Below are 23,161 nucleotides of genomic sequence, written 5' to 3' on the forward strand. Positions count from 1 at the left end.
AGATTGTATGCCTGCAGGATCAGTACATGTGTTGTCTGTTACCATGGAGAGACACAGGTCAGAGATTGTATGCCTGCAGGATCAGTACATGTGTTGTCTGTTACCATGGAGAGACACAGGTCAGAGATTGTATGCCTGCAGGATCAGTACATGTGTTGTCTGTTACCATGGAGACACAGGTCAGAGATTGTATGCCTGCAGGATCAGTACATGTGTTGTCTGTTACCATGGAGACACAGGTCAGAGATTGTATGCCTGCAGGATCAGTACATGTGTTGTCTGTTACCATGGAGACACAGGTCAGAGATTGTATGCCTGCAGGATCAGTACATGTGTTGTCTGTTACCATGGAGACACAGGTCAGAGATTGTATGCCTGCAGGATCAGTACATGTGTTGTCTGTTACCATGGAGACACAGGTCAGAGATTGTATGCCTGCAGGATCAGTACATGTGTTGTCTGTTACCATGGAGACACAGGTCAGAGATTGTATGCCTGCAGGATCAGTACATGTGTTGTCTGTTACCATGGAGACACAGGTCAGAGATTGTATGCCTGCAGGATCAGTACATGTGTTGTCTGTTACCATGGAGACACAGGTCAGAGATTGTATGCCTGCAGGATCAGTACATGTGTTGTCTGTTACCATGGAGACACAGGTCAGAGATTGTATGCCTGCAGGATCAGTACATGTGTTGTCTGTTACCATGGAGAGACACATAGGTCAGCATAGGAGCTGTAGATATAAAATAGGTTTCTTTGTAAAGTTGCTTCACTTTAGATACTATTTGACAATTGGAAAAAATGGCCGTACAGGTGTAAATATCCTTTAGGTTCAGATTGTGACAAGGTGAACAAGATAAGTAAAGCATTGAATTTAAAATTCTAATTTACTTATAATAAGTTTGAAGTCATTTATTTTTGCTTTGGTTTTACCTGCGTGCAACATTTTATCATAATATAGCAGGGAAGGGTCAATAATTTTGGAGCACATAATCCAAAAACAATAAATCACTCTAGAACACCATTTTGTAGGATTCCTCCTCTGACTTTTTACCGTGTTGAGCAAAAAAATATCCAACTTTTTATTTTTATTCCTTTTTTATTTTTTTTTATTTTTATTTTTTATGCTCTCCACAGCTAATTTTGTGAGCTAAGTCTGGACTGGTGTAGATTTGTGAAAAATTGGGGGCAATGGGGAAGATTTATCAAAACTAGGGAGGTACTGATATTGGTATCGGGAGCAATACAGGACTTTTGCACGAATACTTGTGCAAATGTCCCCAATACCTAGTCAGATAGTCGTCGGCGGGACCCCGAGGTGCTGAACTATGCAGCGCGCCCAGCTGCTGAGCATGTCATAGCCGGGACCTGTGGCTAATGCCGTACATCACCGATTAACTTTCAACCTTTCAGACGCCGTGATCAAAGTTGATCGCAGCGTCTAAAAGTCCGAAGTCAACTGCTGTTTAGGTCAAGGATGCTGATCGGGATCTCTGCGGTGTCCCAGTCAGCTGTGAGGATGTCTGGAGGTCCCTTACCGTGCTCCGTGCTGTACTATCGTCGCTCCTTTACTGCTGCTAGCCATGGCAGGCAGTAGTAATGGAGCGCCGATAACACTGATCAATGCTATGCTATGGCATATCATTGATCAGTGTATGCATACCTTTTAAATCAGATAAAATCGTTTTTTTTTTTTTTATATAAGAAGCTAATAGAAAAAAATACCCCTTTTTTCCCCCATTAAAAAAAAAACCCTGTCACACGACATGACAAAAAAGTATCGGTAATTAGCATCTGTACCCGTACTCTGTCTTATAAAAATGGTATCGGGACATCCCTAATCAAAACTTGTCCAGAGGAAAAGTTGCTGAGCTGCCCATAGCAACCACAGATTGCTTCTTTCCTTTTTTAAAGGCCTCTGAAAAATGAAAGAAGCGACCTACTTTTCCTCTGGACAGGTTTTAATAAAACTCCCCCAATGAGTCTATATGAACTAACTACAATACAGTGGTAGAAGGACTATAAAATAACATTAGCGTCACAGAGCTCTGTTCAGCTCTGTTAGAGGCGGCAATAACAGGCCTGGGACGTAGGGTGTCACAACTGGCATAAACGGATGTTGACAGGTCCCATTCACTTTGAATGGTGTCTGTTAGGTTCCATTAGACATTTTTTTTAATTTTTTATTCTGCAAGAAATTAGAATAGAAGGAAATCTGACGAGGCAGATTTCCTTTTTCACTAGTCCCGTCATTTTAACAGAATCAGCATATAAAAAAAAATGTAAACAAGGATATAAAAAGGTGACAAGCAGGGCTCTGTGGACTAAAGGGCTCTATGACAAGCCACCGGCTCACACAGCAGGCTAATTGACAAGCCAGGAGCCTGCACAGAGCCCTGCTTGTCCCGCCCATACTTCCTGTATTTTGTCTCAGCACAGGGACACATAGGCAATAGCTGCAGCCAATAAGCCAGGATTTTTTTCAGCCCCCTCCCCCCCCCAAAAAAAAAAAAAAAAATGCATGTCACAAATATACATATAATGTTATAATCTCCATTATATAAAAAGTTTTTGGAAATAACAGGTACACTTTAAGAAGTATTATCTTGAAATCCACCTGTAACCTGCTTCTACATTACCTTTAACAAAGGATGGATTTTATCTACAGGGAGAGAGAGTGGATTCCGCCGTTTTTTCTTTTCAATCGCAGACTGAGCATCAGCAATTGCCCACTTATCTATGGGGTGAGGAAAGCTTTTTTGTACACGCTCCTGGAAGAAAAAAAATTTAGAAAATTTTTATATTTTCATGTTTTACATTTTTATACATATTTCTACTCTTTTTGCACATGCCTGGACATAAATGAAACTAAAAAAGACAGGATTAACACAGATGTTAGGAAGAAGCACATGCTTACACTAGAAGATAAACTTCAGTTGTTGACCGTGTGTAAATCTATAAATGTGCATTGGGAAAAATAGAGATGAGCGAACTTACAGTAAATTCGATTCGTCACGAACTTCTCGGCTCGGCAGTTGATGACTTTTCCTGCATAAATTAGTTCAGCTTTCAGGTGCTCCCGTGGGCTGGAAAAGGTGGATACAGTCCTAGGAGACTCTTTCCTAGGACTGTATCCACCTTTTCCAGCCCACGGGAGCACCAGAAAGCTGAACTAATTTATGCAGGAAAAGCCATCAACTGCCGAGCCGAGAAGTTCGTGACGAATCGAATTTACTGTAAGTTCGCTCATCTCTAGGGAAAAACTCTGAAAAATAGTGCAGTTATAAGAGATGAGCGAAGTTACAGCGATTCAATTCATCACAAACTTCTCGGCTCGGCAGTTGCTGACTTTAGCCTGCATAAATGAGTTCAGCTTTCAGGTGCTCCGGTGGACTGTAGACTCTCCCCCTAGGACTGTATCCACCTTTTCCAGCCCACCGGAGCACCTGAAAGCTGAACTAATTTATGCAGGAAAAGCAATCAACTGCCGAGCCGAGAAGTTCGTGACGAATCGAATCACTGTAACTTCGCTCATCTTTAGCAGTATTTTTCGGTACCGTTTGCCAACAGTGTAAAGATAGGTATGGTGATACAGAGTTGCAGTATGCCAGCACAGTCTCCTAAGCCAATAATAACTACTAGCCACATGCCCAGAAAGATCAAAATGTAAGATATATTACGTTATTGAGCCGCTCTTATGTCACACTGGAGTCATCTTTCAAGTAGGGAAATCACAGCAGAATTTACGCTATTCGTAGATCGCATGAACAGGTGTAAAACAAAGTAAAGGAATTACATAGGGGTAGTGGTCTCAAAACTGTAGACCTCCAGATGTTGCAATAATACAACTCCGACAGCATGGAGTATGGGCAACCGACGGCACAGAGCAGTGTTTCCCAACCAGGGTGCCTTCAGCTGTTGCAAAACTACAACTCCCAGCATGCCCGGACAGCCGAAGGCTGTCCGGGCATGCTGGGAGTTGTAGTTTTGCATCAGCTGGAGGCATCCTGGTTGGGAAACAATAGCTTAGAGTATGCTGTAAAGGCCAGATAGGTAGGGTTAGGCTACATTTTTGACTTAACACTAAGGTTAGACCATTAGGTTGATGCTATGTGATCTACAGGTCCTCCAAAAACTGCATTTTTATTTCAGGAAGTTATAGCCAACAAATGCTATTCTGGAAAATCTGCTTGATAATTGAAACATTTGTGCCAACCAAAAGATGGCAGCATTGCACTATTTAAAGGAGAAATATAAAACATTTGTGTAAAATATATTGAGGTCCTCAGCTCAGCCAAGTCCCAGTTCTAATAACGTTACTGTAAATCTACCAAGATATGCACCAGTATGTCCATGACATGACCAGGACAGGCATGTACCCACTGGAAGTAAACAATGAAAGCCCCTATTGGATGACAATAAAACACATGGTAGGCAATGCTAAATACATAAGGCATACAGTGCTACAAATACTGATCGCCAAATAAGAACCAGTACTTTAAGACACACCAAATACTGTAACTGTGCACTCAGGCTTCAAAAACCAGATACCAAAAAGATATCAAAAGTTTATTAAAACATTAAAAAAAAACATGAAACTATCACTCTCCTGGGATGCACTCCTTAAAGGAGTAGTCCAGTGGTGAACCCAGTGGTGAACAACCAACTTATCCCCTATCCTAAGGATAGGGGATAAGTTTGAGATCGTGGGGGGTCCGACCGCTGGGGCCCCCTGCGATCTCCTGTACGGAGTCCCGACAGCCCGCGGGAAGGGGGCGTGTCGACCTCCGCACGAAGCGGCGGCCGACACGCCCCCCCCAATACAACTCTATGGCAGAACCGAAGCGCTGCCTTCAGCAATCTCCGGCTCTGCCATAGAGATGTATTGAGGGGGCGTGTCGGCCGCCGCTTCGTGCGGGGGTAAACACCTGCTATCTGGCCGGAGAGCTTGGCCCCCGTACAGAGAGATCGCAGGGGGCCCAAGCGGTCGGACCCCCCGCGATCTCAAACTTATCCCCTATCCTTAGAATAGGGGATACGTTTTTCACCACTGGACTACCCCTTTAATAACAGCCCCCCCTTACAAGTCTAAACCCATCAAAATCACAGGACAATGCTATACCGTATCATAAAAGCACCAAAATAAGACATACACCCACCAATGGATAATGTAAATAGTAGCAACAGCAATAGAGTCAATGTGTATCCACAAAAGTTAATATCTTCCTAGAGATAAAATAAAACTTACTAAAGTGCTACAGTAAGTACAGTACATGAGGAATGGATACAGAAAGCACAATAAAAAATTTAACTTAATTCAAAGTAAATTTTTATGTGTCTAGCACCTTTATTTATTCCTTTATTACACTTTTAAATTTAGCTCACTAGTCTGAATTCCTCTCCAAGGGAGGGGGCGTGGCCTCGCTGTACAGGTCTCCGCCCCCTCCCTCAGTATGCTGTCTGCTCACATCTCCCCTAGCATTAGCAAAACTACAACTCCCAGCTTGTCCTCACAGAGTAGCGCGACACAAGCTGACAGTGGGAGGGTTTTTCCTCCAGCTGTGAGCCCTGCGCTCACAGCTGTCAATCAAGGAAGTGTGTCCATGACGTAGGTGATGATGCATGGACACAGCAGGACTAGTATGTGTCCAAGCAGGCAGGGGGGGCAGTTGTTTGACTGGCTTTTTCAGTATGAAATACTGAAAATTTTCTAATAAAAGCAATTGCAAAACCTATTTTGGTTTTGCATACTTTACAACCTATGAAAAGTTTTTGTATCTGACAGTGCCCATTTAAGCAGAGGTCAGCAGAGAGCACTGTGGTCCGGACATCACAGGAACTGCATTTCTTTTTTGGATTTCTCTTTAGTATACAGCCCCTAAAAAGTACTGGAAGGATTAAGATTTTTTTAATAGAAGTGATTTACAAATCTGTTTAACTTTCTGGCACCAGTTAATAAAAAAAAAAAAAAAGTTTTCCATGGGAGTACCCCTTTAATGCTGAATCATATGCAAGATAAGAAGTTTTGCGTATAGTGGTGCTGCAGCAGGAAGAGCTAGAAGTACTGTCACAGCGAGGTAGACTCTCCTCTCAGTGTGGTCTGTCTTCCCAGTGTGGGGTGTCTGCTGCCAAGGGTATAGCTAAAGAGATGGCAGTCGCACCAGGACCCCGGTAGCTAAAGGCCCCAATGCACATCTTCCCCATAAGAGACCAGTATTACATTTGGAATATGGGCCCCTGTTGCAGATTTGCATCGAGGCCCAGAAGCTACAAGCTATTCCTCTGCCTACTACAGTGCTAGTCTAGCAGATTAACTCTTTAAAAGCAGTTGTGTCCGAGTCTAGCAAATTAACCCTTAACAAATCAACTTCCCCCAATACTTAAGACTTCTCAGAAAAGAAAAGAACCACCAGGTTGTAACTTTTCTCTGCTAAAATGAAAGTAAAACCTGCTTCGCTGTAACACTGGGATATGAGGGCTGGATGTGAGGTTGGAATATAAGGACATGAGAATCGTTGTTGCTTGTCCTCTCCCACCCACAAGGTTTAGGGAGGAAGACCGAGCAACGTTGTGTACTCTGCTAGTGATACATAATTGAGAAAAGTCTTAGAATTTCAGCTGCCATTTATTGTGCTTTTTTCTTAACCAATAGGTCTGACCATTTGTCTTCATTAATGGCTGAATACATCAGTGATGACTACAGTATCTATTAAGCATAAGATAATTGGACAATAACAGATTTTAGTGGAGTTATTCCTTTTTTCCCCCATGCTCTCCGATTCTATACGCAATGGCTACATTGCCTATACACTAGCATAAGAGCAGCACTTCTGTATTCACACAAAGTATAGGACCCATAGGGCTCATACAATGGAGCATGTGGCACTTGATATAATGTAATGTGTAAAATCTATAAAACAAAAATATATGTTATGCAGCTTCGGTGGAAGGGAACTTTTTGTTCTGTTGGTATATTTTTTTTTTAGGAATAAAATAAGTAAATACATTTAAGAAGAATTTACCTTAATACTCTTTAGAGACGAGCGAAATTACAGTAAATTCGATTCGTCACGAACTTCTCGGCTCGGCAGTTGATAACTTTTCCTGCATAAATGAGTTCAGCTTTCCGATGCTCCGGAAAGAGTCTCCTAGGACTGTATCCACCTTTTCCAGCCCATGGGAGCACCGGAAAGCTGAACTAATTTATGCAGGAAAAGTCATCAACTGCCGAGCCGAGAAGTTTGTGACAAATCGAATTTACTGTAAGTTCGCTCATCTCTAATACTCTTACAAGAAATAGTGGTTTGTCTATTTAGTAATTGTGGAAGTTTGCAGAAACATAACGGTATATTGCGACACATAATGCAAATTGTTTCTGCAATTTGGGAAGCAGCTATTGTAATTCTATGTGGGGCAAAAAAAAAAAAAAAAATAAAAAAAAAATTTATATATATGACTCCATCCCCAGCTGGTCCATACAGTGCGATCACAGGGCATTATTTAGTACATTATCAGACAGAGCCTGATCATTCAGAGTCGGTTAAGGTTATCGTTTCTTACTACCCAATGCTGCCTGGCAGTGTGATACTTTAATGTACTCTCATAGTGTTAGATTCAGGCAGTAGTAATGAAATAAATAAGTGCAACCACCGTAACTATGTCTTAAAACAACACTCAAAAAAAAAAAAGGACAAATTCTCAAAATCAGCTGGTGCCAGAACATTATGCCTTCCAGAATTATTAGCTGCTGCATGCTCCAGAGGAAGTTGTGTAGTTCTCTCCAGTCTGAGCACAGTGTTCTCCAGGTGAACGTCTCTGACTCTGGACAGTCTCTGACATGGACAGAGGTGTCAGCAGAGAGCACTGTGGTTAGACTGGAAAGAACTACACAACCTCCTCAGGAGTGTACAGCAGCTGATAAGTAACTGAAGGCTTAAAGGGGTTATCAAGGGAAAAAAATTTTTTTATATATCAACTGGCTCCAGATTTGTAAATTACTTCTATTAAAAAATCTTAATCCTTTCAGTACATATGAGCTTCTGAAGTTAAGGTTGTTCTTTTCTGTCTAAGTCCTCTCTGATGACACCTGTCTCGGGAAACGCCCAGTTTAGAAGCAAATCCCCATAGCAAACCTCTTCTAATTTGGGCATTTTCCGAGACAGGTGTCATCAGAGAGCACTTAGACAGAAAACAACAACCTTAACTTCAGAAGCTCATAAGTACTGAAAGGATTAAGATTTTTTAATAGAAGTAATTTACAAATCTGTTTAACTTTCTGGAGCCAGTTGATATATATAAAAAAGTTTTTTTCCTGGAATACCCCTTTAAGGGTTCACACATCGGAATCCCCAAGTCACATTGATTTCAATAAGATTCTTAGCAAAAATACAAACAACGTTCCCATGCATAGTAGATCAACACCTTTCAATATTAATACAAAAACAAAGCAAGGTGTATAAAGATCAATTATTAAAATACAGTTTTATTGAAACATATATACAGTATGCAAACAGACACATTTAAAAGAGCATAAAAATTACATGGAATGCAGACAGTACCACTGGTAAGAACCAAACAAAAATGGAGGCTTACACTTATGCTTAAAGGGGTATTCCAGGATTTTTTTTTTTTATTTGACTATGCTACAGGGGCTGTAAAGTTAGTGTAGTTCATAATATAGTGTCTGTACCTGTGTGTGACGGTTTTCTCACAATTCTTCTGTGATTTTCACCCCAATATTTATTTTTAACAGCATACAAAATGACTGCTGTCTCAGATTTTTCCCAGGGTGCAATGCAGCCGAGATCTGACTCACTAGTCAGCTGATGACAGGGAGCCTGTCTGCTTCAATGGGTGGAGGGATCGCTTGGTGGGAAAGAGATCAACTGCAACTAATGCAACAGCTGTAGGCACCCTGATTGAAAACCACAGGTCTTTTGAATGGATGCAACTCATTTATGTTTCAACGGGTGGGGTGGCTGATGTGTGGGAGGGAGGAAAATGGAATTATGGGATTTGTATGCAAAAAAGAAAAACTCAAAGAGGAAATATAAGTTCACAAAAAGCTAGCCACAGTGTTATGATAATCTCATGACATAGCCATTTAGCCCCAAGACAAGCACAGATCCTTCCTAAGCATGTCCATTACTGCCTGCCAGGTACAGACTAAAATCACCTTATTGTGGAGAACCCCTTTAAATCTGAGACATTTTAGGCTCAGAAAATGAGGATAATAATCCCCAATAGTTATATGACCATAGCAGCAAGTACCGTAAATAGCAAAGTGCAAATAGAGGAGCAGCAACCTCTAACAAGAAATAGTTAAATAAATAAGGGACAATGGAACATAACAGCAATCATTACCATGAGGGAGAGTAATGTGTGAGCCTCCACTACCCTAGGCACCACACACATTACTCTCTCCCCCTTGGTAACGATTGCTGTTATTTTCCTTTCTCCCCTATTTATTTATGCTCATCTATTTGCACTTTGCTATTTACTTGCTGCTATGGTCATATATCTATTGGGGATTATTATCCACAGATTTAAGCCTAAGTGTAAGCCTCCATTTTTGTTCGGTTCTTACCAGTAGTACTGACTGCATTCCATGTAATTGTTATGCTCTCTTAAATGTATGCCCGTTTGCATGTACGTTTCAATAAAACTATATTTTATTTAAATCATTTATCTTTATTCAATAGGATTCTGCTGCACTGTGCAGAATTTCCGCAGCATATGTTTCTGTAGTGGAATTCCAGATTCTGGCATCTGCAGAAAGAATAGACATGTCTGTCTATAACCCTGCAGATTTCCGAGCAGTCCTAGCGCCCGCCGGACCGTGCAAATGTGCAGAATGTCCATCCATGTTTTCCAGGCGGACAGTCCGCACATTTTACTGTGAATATGGCCTTAAGATTTTTAAATTGAAGTAATTTATAACCCTTTAAATCAATGTGACCACCTTCACCCTGCAGATCTTAACAGAACAACAAGTTTACAGCTATTGAGAAACGTGCAAAAAATAAAAAAGCTGTATAAGCAAAAATGGTAAAGTTCCAAATATTTCTGCTGCAGTGAAGCAAGGACCTAGATGATATTTGGCCGCTGAGCACCGCAGTCGCTGCAAAAAAAAAAAAAAAGACTAAAATGCAGTACTTTTAAGTGGCATGTTTATGAGCAGATCAATATATAAACTATTTCTGAATACCTCAACATCCAGAACACTGCGGGGCTGCGCTTGGCAAAGCATACTGAGCAGCTGCAGGATTAACTCTTCAACATACTGGAGCGCATCTTCAGCCGACGCCAGGTTGGGATGGACTTGCACTTGAACCTACAAAAAGACACATTTTAGGTCAGCATTTATCTTTGGCCTATTTATCAAACAAACACTTTAGTGTACATATGTATTACTCTATTCATATACGGTACGGGAATAACCATCAGATTACATAACGTATATACTCGAGTATAAGCCGACCCGAATATAAGCAGAGGCCCCTAATTTCACCCCAAAAAGCCAGGAAAAGTTATTGACTCGACTATAAGCCTAGGGTGGGAAATACATCATCCCCCCCCCATGTCATCATCCCCCCCTGTCATTAACACCCCCGTCATCATCATCATCCTGTCATTTTCACCCCCGTCATCATCACCCTGTCATCACTCCCCCCCCCCCCCCCCTTTATCATCACCGCCTGTCAATCCCTTCTCAGTGGTCTTCAACCTGCGGACCTCCTGATGTTGCAAAACTACAACTCCCCCTTTAGTTTTCTACTCACCTCCTCTCGGAGGGAAGGAAGGGTGAGCTGGTCCGGGCCATCTATGCTGCAGGGACCTTCTGGTGGGGAGGGTTAGTCGTTCCGGGCTGTCCATTTTCACCGGGATGCCCTCTTCTCCGCTCCGGGCCGGCCCCGGACTAGTGACGTTGCCTTGACGATGATGCACAGGGACGTTCATGCGCAGGTACGTCTGTGCGTCATCGTCAAGGCAACGTCACTAGTTCGGGGCCGGCCCGGAGTGGAGAAAAGGGCCTCCCGGTGAAAATGGACAGCCCGGAACGACTAACCCTCCCAACCGGACGGTCTCTGCAGCATAGATGGCCCGGACCAGCTCACCCTTCCTTCCCACCGAGGAGAGTAGAAAACTAAAGGGGGGGTCTGGATGATGACGAAGACCACTGAGAAGGGATTGACAGGTGGAGAGTTCACTCGAGTATAAGCATGATGAAAAACTCGGCTTATACTCGAGTATATACAGTACTCTGTTATATCAGGCGTGTTACATTTTGAATAAAAGAGGGAGATTAAAAAAGGGAAGTCACACATATGCTTTATATAAATTTCTTTCTTTCTATATCCATTACGTTGGGAACAAGTATTTACTAAAGTGCGTGCACTTACCGGCTGGCTCACAAAGTGATTCACCGGCCATCACGCCCCCTCCCATAGACTTGCATTGAGGGGACAGGGCTTGACGTCACGGACTTCCGTTCTGGTGGTTGGGAGCCAGCCCTCCACTGCTTCCAGAGCAGTAACCGGTGAGTGCTGCATACTATATTGCTGGGGTCCCCAGTGGCGGGACCCCCGCAATCAGATATCTTATCCCCTATCCTTTGGATAGGGGATAAGATGTCTAGGGATGTAGGACCCCTTTAATGCTATTCTTTTAAACTATTTATTTGCAGTTTATAGCAGTTGGATATAGACTTTCCATGTAGAATCTGTGGGACAAATCTGCCCCATGTGAACATAGCCTTACAGTAACTGCATAAAAATAATAAGTTTGAAAATGCAGATCTAGCCGTGCAGGGTGTTTCTGTTGAACTATAGGTAACATATATTAAAAGCTTCGTTCACACATGACTGTGGTTTTTGGGTTACAACCAGTTTTCGTACAGAAGGTCATATGAGCATCCTCAGTTCCAGGAATGCTATTTTGCCCTCGCGTAGGTCTGCCCAGTAAGCTAAGAGGAACATGCATTGAAAGCAGATTTCTACTACAACAGTCTTATCTTCAGAAGCGGTTTGCGTTTTGCTGACGGCTGTGACTCAAATGTGGAGAAGTGTAAGAATATCAGTCCCCGAATGTTATGCATCTATTAGGTTAGGGCGATGGTTTTTAGCTTGCACTTTTCTAGTAATCTTTACCGCACGTCCCTATGTTACCAGAAGTGACCACTGAACAAGAGACTGCAGGGTGCGTTCACACGGCCGTCTGCCCCAGTTTTTTTTTTCTCCGTTTAGGTATCGTGGTTGCGGCTTGTAAACAGATTACAAACTGTTGTACAATAATACCATTGATGTCAATGGGATTTTGTTTACAATCCTTTCACATTCGCTTGCACCCATCTGTGCTCATTTCCGTCTTTTTGTTTTGTTTTCTTTTACGGGAGAAAAGACGGTGCATGAAGTATTTTTTCTCCAGTCAGAAAAACGGAAGAAAAAACAGATACAGTACATTTAACATTAAAAAGGTTATGGAAAATGGATGAGCCCTTAATTTCATCCGTTTCTTTCTCAATTAGTTTTTTGATCTGTTTTTACTTCTGAGCAGGCTCAGAACAAGAACATTTTTTTTGTTGTTTCTGAACAATAATAGAACCAAATGGATAACATCCGTTTGCATCCGTTATTGTCTGTTTTTAATTTTTTAAGTCCGTTTTTTTTTTTTGGCGGGAGAAGAACAGGACGTGTCTAGATGGCCGTGTGAACGCAGACTAACACAGAACATGGCCCATAACTTTAAATGCCATGCTTAGATTTCTTTCCTGATTAGAGGCAGAGAGCGCAAATCTTTTTTTTTAATCTAAGGCAACAGGGGCGGTAACAAGTTTCATGCACCGTAGTGCACGAAACTTGTTGCTGCCCCTGTCAACTCCCCCAGCCTCACCTGTTCCACCATCGCTCCCTTTGTTTTTGTCTGTTGAATTGAAGTTGTTCGTCTTCAATACTGAATAAATCCTGAACTTGCTGTTTTGAAGCCTTATCCTTATATCATTATCCTTATACTTTTTGCCGCTTTAGTATCTACTGTACCTATACATCTTTGGATGAGAGCACCTCATTTGGCTTATGGACAGATACACATGCTGTGTGCTAAGCACATACTGGCAGAACTCATATTAACCAGTTACTAGCGGTGCCAGACTTTACCGTTCTTGTTTCATACACTTTGTTTTTACTGCAATTTATTTTGTGCATTTCTATGGGAGCTGCCATCTTGACTGAGCTGTTGATGGTCCCTGTACAAGCTCCAATCAGTCCCCAGTCTCTCTTGACTTGCAGATGACACATGACCGCTGCAGCCAATCAGTAGCTTCAGCGGTCACATTTTGTTCTGCTGGCAACTAGGCTCCTATCATTGAGACCGAGGCACCAACCAAAGACTGCCAGAGCGATTGCCACCATTGAAGGGATGACTAACCATTGCGTTGTATTACAATAATAATTATAAAAAAAAAGTAAAAAAAAAACAAATGTAAAAAATTCCCAGTGTACTACACTCTGCTTTTTTCAGTGAATGGAGCAAACAAATATCATGCAAATGTGACTCCGATCAGATTTGCTCATTCCATCACATTTGCTGGAAAAAAAGTGCAGCACACTGCTGTTTCTGCTCTTAGGATATGTTCACACAATGTATATGTCGTAGGTTTTGTTGTGTATATCAAATCAATACAGATTAATATCTGAATTAAGAAAAATAATCTGCAGCATCATATACAGTAAACGGAGTCTAAAAGAGAAGAAAAGCCACATGACCAAAGTAACAACCACAAATGTTGGATATTGCACTCTAAATAATATACTGAGAATCCTACTGATGCCAACCTGTCAAGAGTAAGAAGTGGTCAGGAATAAAGGTTAGCATCCACAAGGTCTTTACTTTGATGATAGCAATGACAGCAGACAGGACAAATGCCAAGGATTCTCAGCTGAACGCACATTTCAATGACTTCCCTAATCTAACATAAAACAACAGCATGTACACTAGTGTTTTGTTTCCCAACACATGCAATACAATTCTCAGTAATTCCGATCCACAAGCTAAATTTCAAAGAAACAGGAAATAAAGTGTATTTCTGGCAGAAAGAAAGACGGCACAAGTCAGATTTAATACAAGATGCATCTTGGACACTGCACATCCCCTATAACCCCCATCATAGAAACAGCTCAGAAATTTATGTTCTGCTATTTTGTTTTAGGCAAACAATACAGAACGAAGCATAAGCATCATATTCATGTGAAATGGCATCAGGTTGTCACCATTTAAAAAGAGTAGAACCTCCACTCCATTACCATAATGCTCTCTGGAACTGCTAAAAGTAGCCAAATAAAACGCTCAGCTACCATCAGCAGCTCCATAGACATTGAAAGGAGTTGTAGCATGCATGCGCGAGTCACCCATCCATTAATAACATTAAGTCAGATTGTACGGGGTCCCAAAGGTCGTACACCCCACAATCTGACATCACCCCCCCCCCCCCCCCCCCCCCGTGCATAGTTAACAGTAGGGATCAACCGATTATCGGTGTGGCCGATATTATCGGCCGATATTCACGATTTTGGGCATTCTCAGCAATTACCTTGCAGATAATCCGATAATGCCCCACCCCCCACCCCAGCCAGAGACCGCCACTGCACCATTTCCTCCCCCATCCCCGGTTTTATAATTACCTGTTCCCGGGGGCGGGGGTCCACACTACTTCTGGCTCCTGCTGCGTCCTACGTTACACTGTGCAATGACGAGTGACGTCCTCAACGTGACGTCACTGTCAGTGCGCACAGTGACAGCTCAGGAGGAGGATGCCGGAGCCAGAAGTAGCGTGGGCATGGACCTGGACCCCGGGAACTGGTAATTATAAAACCGGGGATGGGGGAGGCAATGGGGCAGCGGCAGCGGTGGTCTCTGGCCGGGGCGGTGCGGCGGTCGCGGTGTTAGACTCAGGAGGACCCCCGGACAGCCAGGGGGAGAGAAGCGGGTGGCAGCGGCAGTCTCTGGCACTGCAAAAGCTGCTGCAGTTCATTGATTTAAAGCGCCTGCTTTAAATCAATGATCTGAAGTGATGTCGCGAGGGGGGGGGGAGGGATAAATAGCCGATAACTTATACCGATATTCCGGTATAAGTTATCGGCTATCGGCCCTAACCTCCACAGAGTATCAGCCCTAAAAAAATCTATAATCGGTTGATCCCTTGTTAATAGTTTTTGGTTTAACATGCAATACTCCTTTTAGAAAGGCATGTTAAATAACAGTCTTAAGTAAATTCAGCCCCTCTGGGCATATTATCAGAATGGTACCAGTTAAAATGACATGAAATGTCCCTTGAGACCATTGATGGCAGTATCAGAATGTAATCAGTTACAACTGCAGCAATGATGGGACGGCCATTTGTAGCGGGAATAGGGCTGTATATACCTTCAGCACCCCTGACCCAATCACAAGGGCACAGTGGCAGTACCCAGAAGATCAATGCGAGGGATATCAGCACTTGCCTGTGACAGATCTATCCATCACAGGTCAGTAAGGGGTTAAGAACAAGAGTTGCCTAGAAGGACTTCTTTACACATAAAATAACTCCAACATGCAATACAGAACCCGATTATGTTCGAGCAGGTACAGAAAGAATAACAATGGGCAGGATAATGAGGCCTGGTTTACCAAGAGAAGCCACACAAGAAAGGGCCCGCTGACTATATGCAAATGTGTCATGGGAACAGCAATAGTGAGAGCGCTTTCCCACAGAAAACCCCGCACACATCAAATTCCAGTCATGTTTCCATTGCCAAGTTCAGATCATCTTTCATTTGTTTTACTGCAAACGAAAACTGCAATATTCCCTCTTCCAGAGCCCAGCTCTCCTTGTGTCCTGCAGGCATACATTGTGGGAAAAGGGATTGTTCACACAGGCTTATTTACTCACATAGTACACTGTTATTCCAACACGGCAAGCATTTTTTAATAGGCCACAAGATGGTGATGTGTCTCTTAAAGGAACAGTACACAGAGGAGTCGGGAGGAAGCAGACTGAAGTCCAGTTTGTTCTCCACAAAAAAAAACATATTTTGATTGAACATTGGAAGCCCCGCCCCCTGTAAAATCTCAACGCAGCGTCTTAGCAGGGAAGTCATCGCCGTTCTGGTGACTTTGGAAGGAGATAATGTGCCAGAGCTCATATCACCGGCTACACAGACACAAGGCTATGGGGACTGCCCGCTGCCTGGACTTCTGCAGGGATCTCCTACTCTCATGGAGGAAGAGCAACTGCTTAGCCCTAAAGCGGTGTTTGGTTTTCTACCCCAGACCATAAAATCAACCTAAGACCTACATAAAATTAGACTTAAAATGCCTAAAATTAACCTAGTGTGAACAGACTTTTAGAGCAAACCTGTAACCAGAGTTTGGGCTCACCTTTCTATTCAATTGTTACAGCACTCCTTGAACCAAAATGAGCCTCAAAGTTTCAGCTGCTTTTTATTGAGATCTGGAACCCTGTTTTAACTTTTTTTGCATTTTATTTTACATAGATACGTCAAAAGTTTTGATCTGTTAGGGTCTCAGCGCTGAGACCTCCACGGATTGATAGTTCTAGAGGGATGAGGCATGCAGCAGCATGCTTCACTTCCGGGGTAAGCACTCGTTGCAGAAGACTGGCTCAATATGGTCTATGGAAGTAGCTACCTGCAAAATGACAGCTCGAGACTCAAATTGAGTGAAGAGCGCTGCCGAACGCTTCACCCTGCATGTTCTGTTAAAAGTTTTTTTTGCATGACAGTAATGCTTTAGTTTTAGGTCTTTAATAACTAAATACACATTTCTAAGACATAAAAACGGGCATTTACATGTCTATAAATAAGCCAAAATACTCTGCATGCACATAACCTTTGGGGCTTAGACTAACATGCCCTAAAATAGAGACCTTTAAAGCATATTTGAAATATGGCATAAAAAATAATCACAAGGCTACACAGCCTATCATACCTATCATGGCTGTGTGATTTCTTTTATTTTCTGTGAGTTTAATGACCCTGTTTTACCAGTCTAGACCGCCGCTGTAACCTCCCCCTTACTTTCCAGACCAGAGTTGAGCAGCGGAAGAGTGCGCATGACTCGGCAGCCAATCAGTGGTCCCTACTGCTGAACGGTAGACAGTTTAGATACGGAATATTATATTTGAATAACATTTTTACTTTCCTCAGCCTTTGAAAAAAAAGGAGTAATGCTGCCAAGTGGTGCTGCCCGTCCTCTCTTCTGTCTCTCCAGGCCACATTGGCGCTCTGTGAAAATCCCAGGTTCTTGCTCTCAGTATGTAAATGAGCCTGCCAGGAGCGAGTACAGAGCTCTAGGTCCCTCCTGCACATCATACCGCGTCTCAGCCACGCTGTATGACCAAGGTACAAACTGCTGAAAAGACGACACAGGTTTGTGTCCCATAGTATTAACGCCCCCTAGTGGAGGAGATGATTTAAAGATATGTGGGGAGATTTATTAAAGCCTGTGTAGAGGTAGAGGGTGGTGCAGGAGCCCATAGCAATCAGATTGCTTCTATCATATTTCACTGGCTTTTCTGGGCGTGTGCATATATATATATACATACACACACACATATACATAAACACAAAAAGCAATCTGATTGGTTTCTAAAGACAACTGCACCACTTCCTTTTCACAGGTTTTAATAAACCTTCTCAACGATTTCTATAAATAAAGCACTTTTTTCCATGCCATATTGCAAATAGTTCTTCTAACCTTTACTATAGAGTGACATCACAAATGTATTCAAAAACGACAGTGACCGTCCAACTTGTCTCATGTTGCAGCAGTTTTCTGGAATGCACCACCCCATATTATCAGATTCATTTCCACATACAGTGATCCCTCAACATACAATGGTCCAGAAAAGACCATTGTAACTTGAAACCAGACTCAACATACAATGTACGGACAGTCCAGATCTGCAAAACGTGGCAATGGCTGGTCTGGTCTCAACATACAATAGTTTCAACATACAATGGTCGTCCTGGAACCAATGAATATTGTAACTTGAGGAAGCGCTGTAGATTGTTAGCTCTTGTAAGCAGGGGCCTCACTTCTCCTGTATAAACTGTACTAAGTATGATACGCGAGACAGAATATATTCATACTACGGTAAATTCAGATTAATATTAGGCTGGAATTCCACTTTTTTTCCCAGCGTTTTTTTCACTGAAAATTCCTGCGTCTGACATTTTTTCTGGCGTTTCTGCATTTGAGTTGAAATTGCATTTTTGGCCCCTTTGGATTTTTTTTTTCCCCAAAATGTGTTGGGTACCAAAAAAAAAAAAAAAAAAAAAAAAAAAAAAAAAAAGGATGCAGTAGGGATGGGAAAAAATCTATTTAAAGGGGTACTCCTTGTTTATACTGTTTTTTGTTATTATGTTTGTGTGTTATGTGTGTATAAGTACCGTATGTGTTTTTTTGTGTGTGTTGTGATTATGTATATATGTATTTTCTTACCTTTTGTGAAGATCCGGAAGCTGGCCCCTTTTTCTTCCAGTGGCTTGCTGTGTACCTCGGCCTCCGCCATGTTGTGTTCGGTATGTGGGATGTCGGGGGGTGTGTTCTTGCTTCTGTCCTTCCTATCTTCTGACGTCCGAGGCGAATCTTTTCTTCCTGTTTCTTCCGAGGCTCAGCGACGAATCTCCGGCCTCTTCCGGCACATGCGCAGGTAGTTTTTTTTTACCAATAAAGTATTTTTTGTCTAATTGACAAACTGTCTGCACTTGCGCGAAGCTACGCTATTAGCGTAGACCTAACGTACGCTACGCTGTTAGCGTAGCACTTGTGTACTCGTGCATGCGCAGACAGTTTGTCAATTAGACAAAAAAAAACTTTATTGGTAAAAAAAAAAAAACTACCGGAAGAGGCTGCAGATTCGTCGCTGAGCCACGGAAGAAACAGGAAGAAAAGATTTGCTTCGGACGTCAGAAGATAGGAAGGAACGAAGCAAGAACACACCCCCCGACATCCCATGTACCGAACACAACATGGCGGAGGCCGAGGTACACAGCAAGCCACTGGAAGAAAAAGGGGCCAGCTTCCGGATATTCACAAAAGGTAAGAAAATACATACGGTATATACATAATCACAACAATCACAACACACATTAAAAAAAACACATACTTACATAACACACAAACATAATAACAAAAAAAAGTATAAACAAGGGAGAATCCATTTAAGGAATTTTTTTTTTTTTTTTTATAATGAACTTTTAATTTTTTAATAAGTGTGTATGTGTGTTTTACTTTTTTTTTTTTTTAAACATTTTTTAGGTAGTACTAATACTCCATGATGGGAGTAGTACCACCTGTACTAATAAACATATCGAGATCGTCCATAATATAGCAGAGATGCAGAGCAGCTCTACACAACACTCGCATCTCTGCACTATACTATGTGAATAGAACATCACTCATTCATATTTTCCACCCACAGTGGGGATTGGCCGGATGGTTGCAGCCAATCACAGCTCTCAGAGGGAAATATGAATGAGTGATGTTCCATTCATATCACTGGCCGAAGTATAGTGCAGAGATGCGAGCGCAGGAGAAAGCTGCTCCACATCTCTGCAATAGATAGAGGACGATCACAGCGGGTGTCAGGAGTGATACCCGCTGTGATCTGTCCTTAACGGCAGGTAGTACTACTCCCATCATGGAGCACGCTCTGCTCCACGTTGGGAGCTGTAGTACCTGCATTAATAGACAGATTGCAGCGAGTGTAACTTCTGACACCTGTTGCGATCTGTCTATTAATGCAGATACTACAGCTCCCAGCATGGAGCAGAGTGCACTCCATGTTGGGAGTAGTAGTACCTGCAGTTAAGGAAAGATCACAGTGAATGTCACTCCTGATATCCGCTGTGATCCTCCTGTATAATTCTTCTATGGTCCCTTGCACTGCAGTATATATACACCTATTCATATTTCTCGCAGAGAGTTGGGATTGGCCAGATGGTTCCAGCCAATCCCAACTCTCTGCAGGAAATATGAATAGGTGTATATATACGGCAGTGCAGGGAAGAGCGGTTGGCCGCATCTATACATTATACAGAAGGATCGCAACGGAACTCGGGTGATCTGTCAATTAGTACACACTAAAAAAAACAGACACACACACACACACACACACACACACACTACATTTTTATTTTCACAATTTTTTTTTTTTTATGGGAAAAAGGGGGTGATACAAACTTATTAGGGAAAAGGTTAAATGATCTTTACACTTTTTTTTGCAATGTTATAGCTCCCCTTGGTGGCAATTACATTGCACATACCGATCTCATACATAGATTAGCACGGCAAAGATCAGTGTTATCAGCGGTCGATTGCTCAAGCATGGATTTCATGCTTGGAGCAATCAATCGCCGATCGGATATGATGGAGGCAGGTAAGAGACTCTCCTGCTGCGTCGTAGCTGATCGGGACATCACGATTTCACCGCAATAGGTTGGATATTGTCGTCCTTCGGAAAAAAATCATAACTACATGCAGGAAAATGTATATGTTAAAAATTCTCATCTTCTAACCCCTATAACTTATTTATTTTTCCGTGTACGGGCCGGTATGAGGGCTCATTTTTTGCGCCGTGTTCTGAAGTTTTTATCGGTATGATTTTTGTATTGATTGAACTTTTTGATCACTTTTTATTCATTTTTTCATGATATAAAAAGGGAGCAAAAATACACTATTTTGGACTTTGGAATTTTTTTCCGCAAACGCAATTGACCATGCGATTTAATTAACGATATATTTTTTATAGTTCGGACATTTCCGCACGCAGCGATACCACATGTTTATTTTTATTTACACAGTTTTTTTTTTATGGGAAAAGGGGGGTGATTCAAACTTTTATTAGGGAAGGGGTTAAATGACCTTTGTTAACTTTTTTTTCCCACTTTTTTTTTGCAGTGTTATAGCTCCCATAGGGACCTATAACACTGAACACACTGATCTCCTGTAGTTCAGGCTTGGAGCAATCAATCGACGATCGGACGCCGCGGAGACAGGTAAGGAGACCTCCGCCTGCGTCCCAGCTGATCGGAACATCGCGATTTTATCGCGATGTCCCGATCAGCCCGACTGAGCTGCCGGGAAGCCTTTACTTTCGCTTTCAGACGAGGCGGTCAACTTTGCTCACCGCGTCTGAAGGGTTAACCGACCTGGTGTGATGCGGGGTCACGCCGTGACCCCGTTTTAAGCACCGGGACCGGGCGTACAGGTACGCCCTACGTCCTTAAGGAGTTAAAGGGGTACTCTGGTGGCAAACTTTTTTATTTTATTTTTTAAATCAACTGTTGCCAGAAAGTTAAACAGATTTGTAAATTACTTCTATAAAAAAAAATCTTAATCCTTTCAGTACTTATTAGCTGTTGAATACTACAGAAGAAATTATTTTCTCTTTGGAACACAGTGCTCTCTGCTGACATCATGACCACAGTGCTCTCTGCTGACATCTCTGTCCATTTTAGGAACTGTCCAGAGCAGCATATGGGGATTTTCTCCTAATCTGGACAGTTCTTAAAATGGACCGAGATGTCAGCAGAGAGCACTGTGCTCATGATGTCAGCAGACAGCTCTGTGTTCCAAAAGAAAAGCATTTCCTCTGTAGTATGCAGCAGCTAATAAGTACTGGAAGGCTTAAGATTTTTTAATAGAAGTAATTTACAAATCTGTTTAACTTTCTGGCACCAGTCAATAAAAAAATTAAAAAATCAAATTCCACCGGTGTACCCCTTTAAGAGGTTAAGGACCCGAGCATTTTTTGCACATCTGACCTCTGTCACTTTAACCCCTTAAGGACACATGACGTACTGGAACGTCATGTGTCCACTCCCGCGTCATAGCGGTTCGGGCCCGGCCTCTAACAACGGCCGGGACCCGTGGCTAATAGCGCGCGGCATTGATCACTGTGCCGCGCGCTATTAACCCTTTAGACGCGGCGTTCAAAGTTGAACGCCGCGTCTAAAGTGAAACCGAAACCATGCCGGCTAGCTCAGTGGGCTGTTCGGGATAGCCGCGGTGAAATCGCGGCATCCCGAACAGCTGACAGGACAGCGGGAGGGCCCCTACCTGCCTCCTCGCTGTCCGATCGCCGAATGACTGCTCAGTGCCTGAGATCCAGGCATGAGCAGTCATGCGGCAGAATCATCGATCACTGGTTTCTTATGAGAAACCAGTGATCAATGTAAAAGATCAGTGTGTGCAGTGTTATAGGTCCCTATGGGACCTATAACACTGCAAAAAAAAAGTGCAAAAAAAAAGTGAACAAACATCATTTAACCCCTTCCCTATTAAAAGTTTGAATCACCCCCCTTTTCCCATAAAAGAAAAAACACAGTGTAAATAAAAATAAAAATAAACATAAATGGTATCGCCGCGTGCGGAAATGTCCGAATTATAAAAATATATCGTTAATTAAACCGCACGGTCAATGGCGTGCGCGCAAAAAAATTCCAAAGTCCAAAATAGTGCATTTTTGGTCACTTTCTATATCATGAAAAAATGAATAAAAAGCGATCAATAAGTCCTATCAATGCAAAAATGATACCGTTAAAAACTTCAGATCACGGCGCAAAAAATGAGCCCTCATACCGCCCCATACACGGAAAAATAAAAAAGTTATAGGGGTCAGAAGATGACAATTTTAAACGTATAAATTTTTCTGCATGAAGTTATGATTTTTTCCAGAAGTGCGACAAATTCAAACCTGTATAAGTAGGGTATCATTTTAATCATATGGACCTACAGAATAAAGGTAAGGTGTAATTTTTACCGAAAAATGTACTACGTAGAAACGGAAGCCCCCAAAAGTTACAAAATGGCGTTTTTTTTTTCAATTTTGTCTCACAATGATTTTTTTTCCCGTTTCACCGTAGATTTTTGGGCACAATGACTGACGTCATTACAAAGTAGAATTGGTGGTGCAAAAAATAAGCCATCATATGGATTTTTAGGTGCAAAATTGAAAGAGTTATGATTTTTTAAAGGCAAGGAGCAAAAAACGAAAATGCAAAAACGGAAAAACCCCCGGTCCTTAAGGGGTTAAGCATTAATAACTCTGGGATGCTTTTACTTTTCATTCTTATTCCAAGAATGTTTTTACGTGACA

The 23,161-nt window shown here is 42.2% G+C and overlaps 1 protein-coding gene across 1 annotated transcript in view; it reads right to left on the reverse strand.

Moving 5' to 3' along the window:
• SOS1 (SOS Ras/Rac guanine nucleotide exchange factor 1) overlaps positions 1 to 23,161 on the reverse strand; it is a 125,411-nt gene that overhangs the window by 64,380 nt on the left and 37,870 nt on the right. Inside the window, exons 2-3 of the mRNA XM_056567469.1 lie at positions 10,211 to 10,336; positions 2,643 to 2,774 (exon numbers count right to left, since the gene is read on the reverse strand). Coding sequence (XP_056423444.1) covers positions 2,643 to 2,774; positions 10,211 to 10,336 — 258 coding nt within the window. The remainder of the gene's footprint in view (positions 1 to 2,642; positions 2,775 to 10,210; positions 10,337 to 23,161) is intronic.

This window comes from Hyla sarda, chromosome 3 (assembly GCF_029499605.1).
Source record: "Hyla sarda isolate aHylSar1 chromosome 3, aHylSar1.hap1, whole genome shotgun sequence".
Taxonomy (NCBI): domain Eukaryota; kingdom Metazoa; phylum Chordata; class Amphibia; order Anura; family Hylidae; genus Hyla; species Hyla sarda.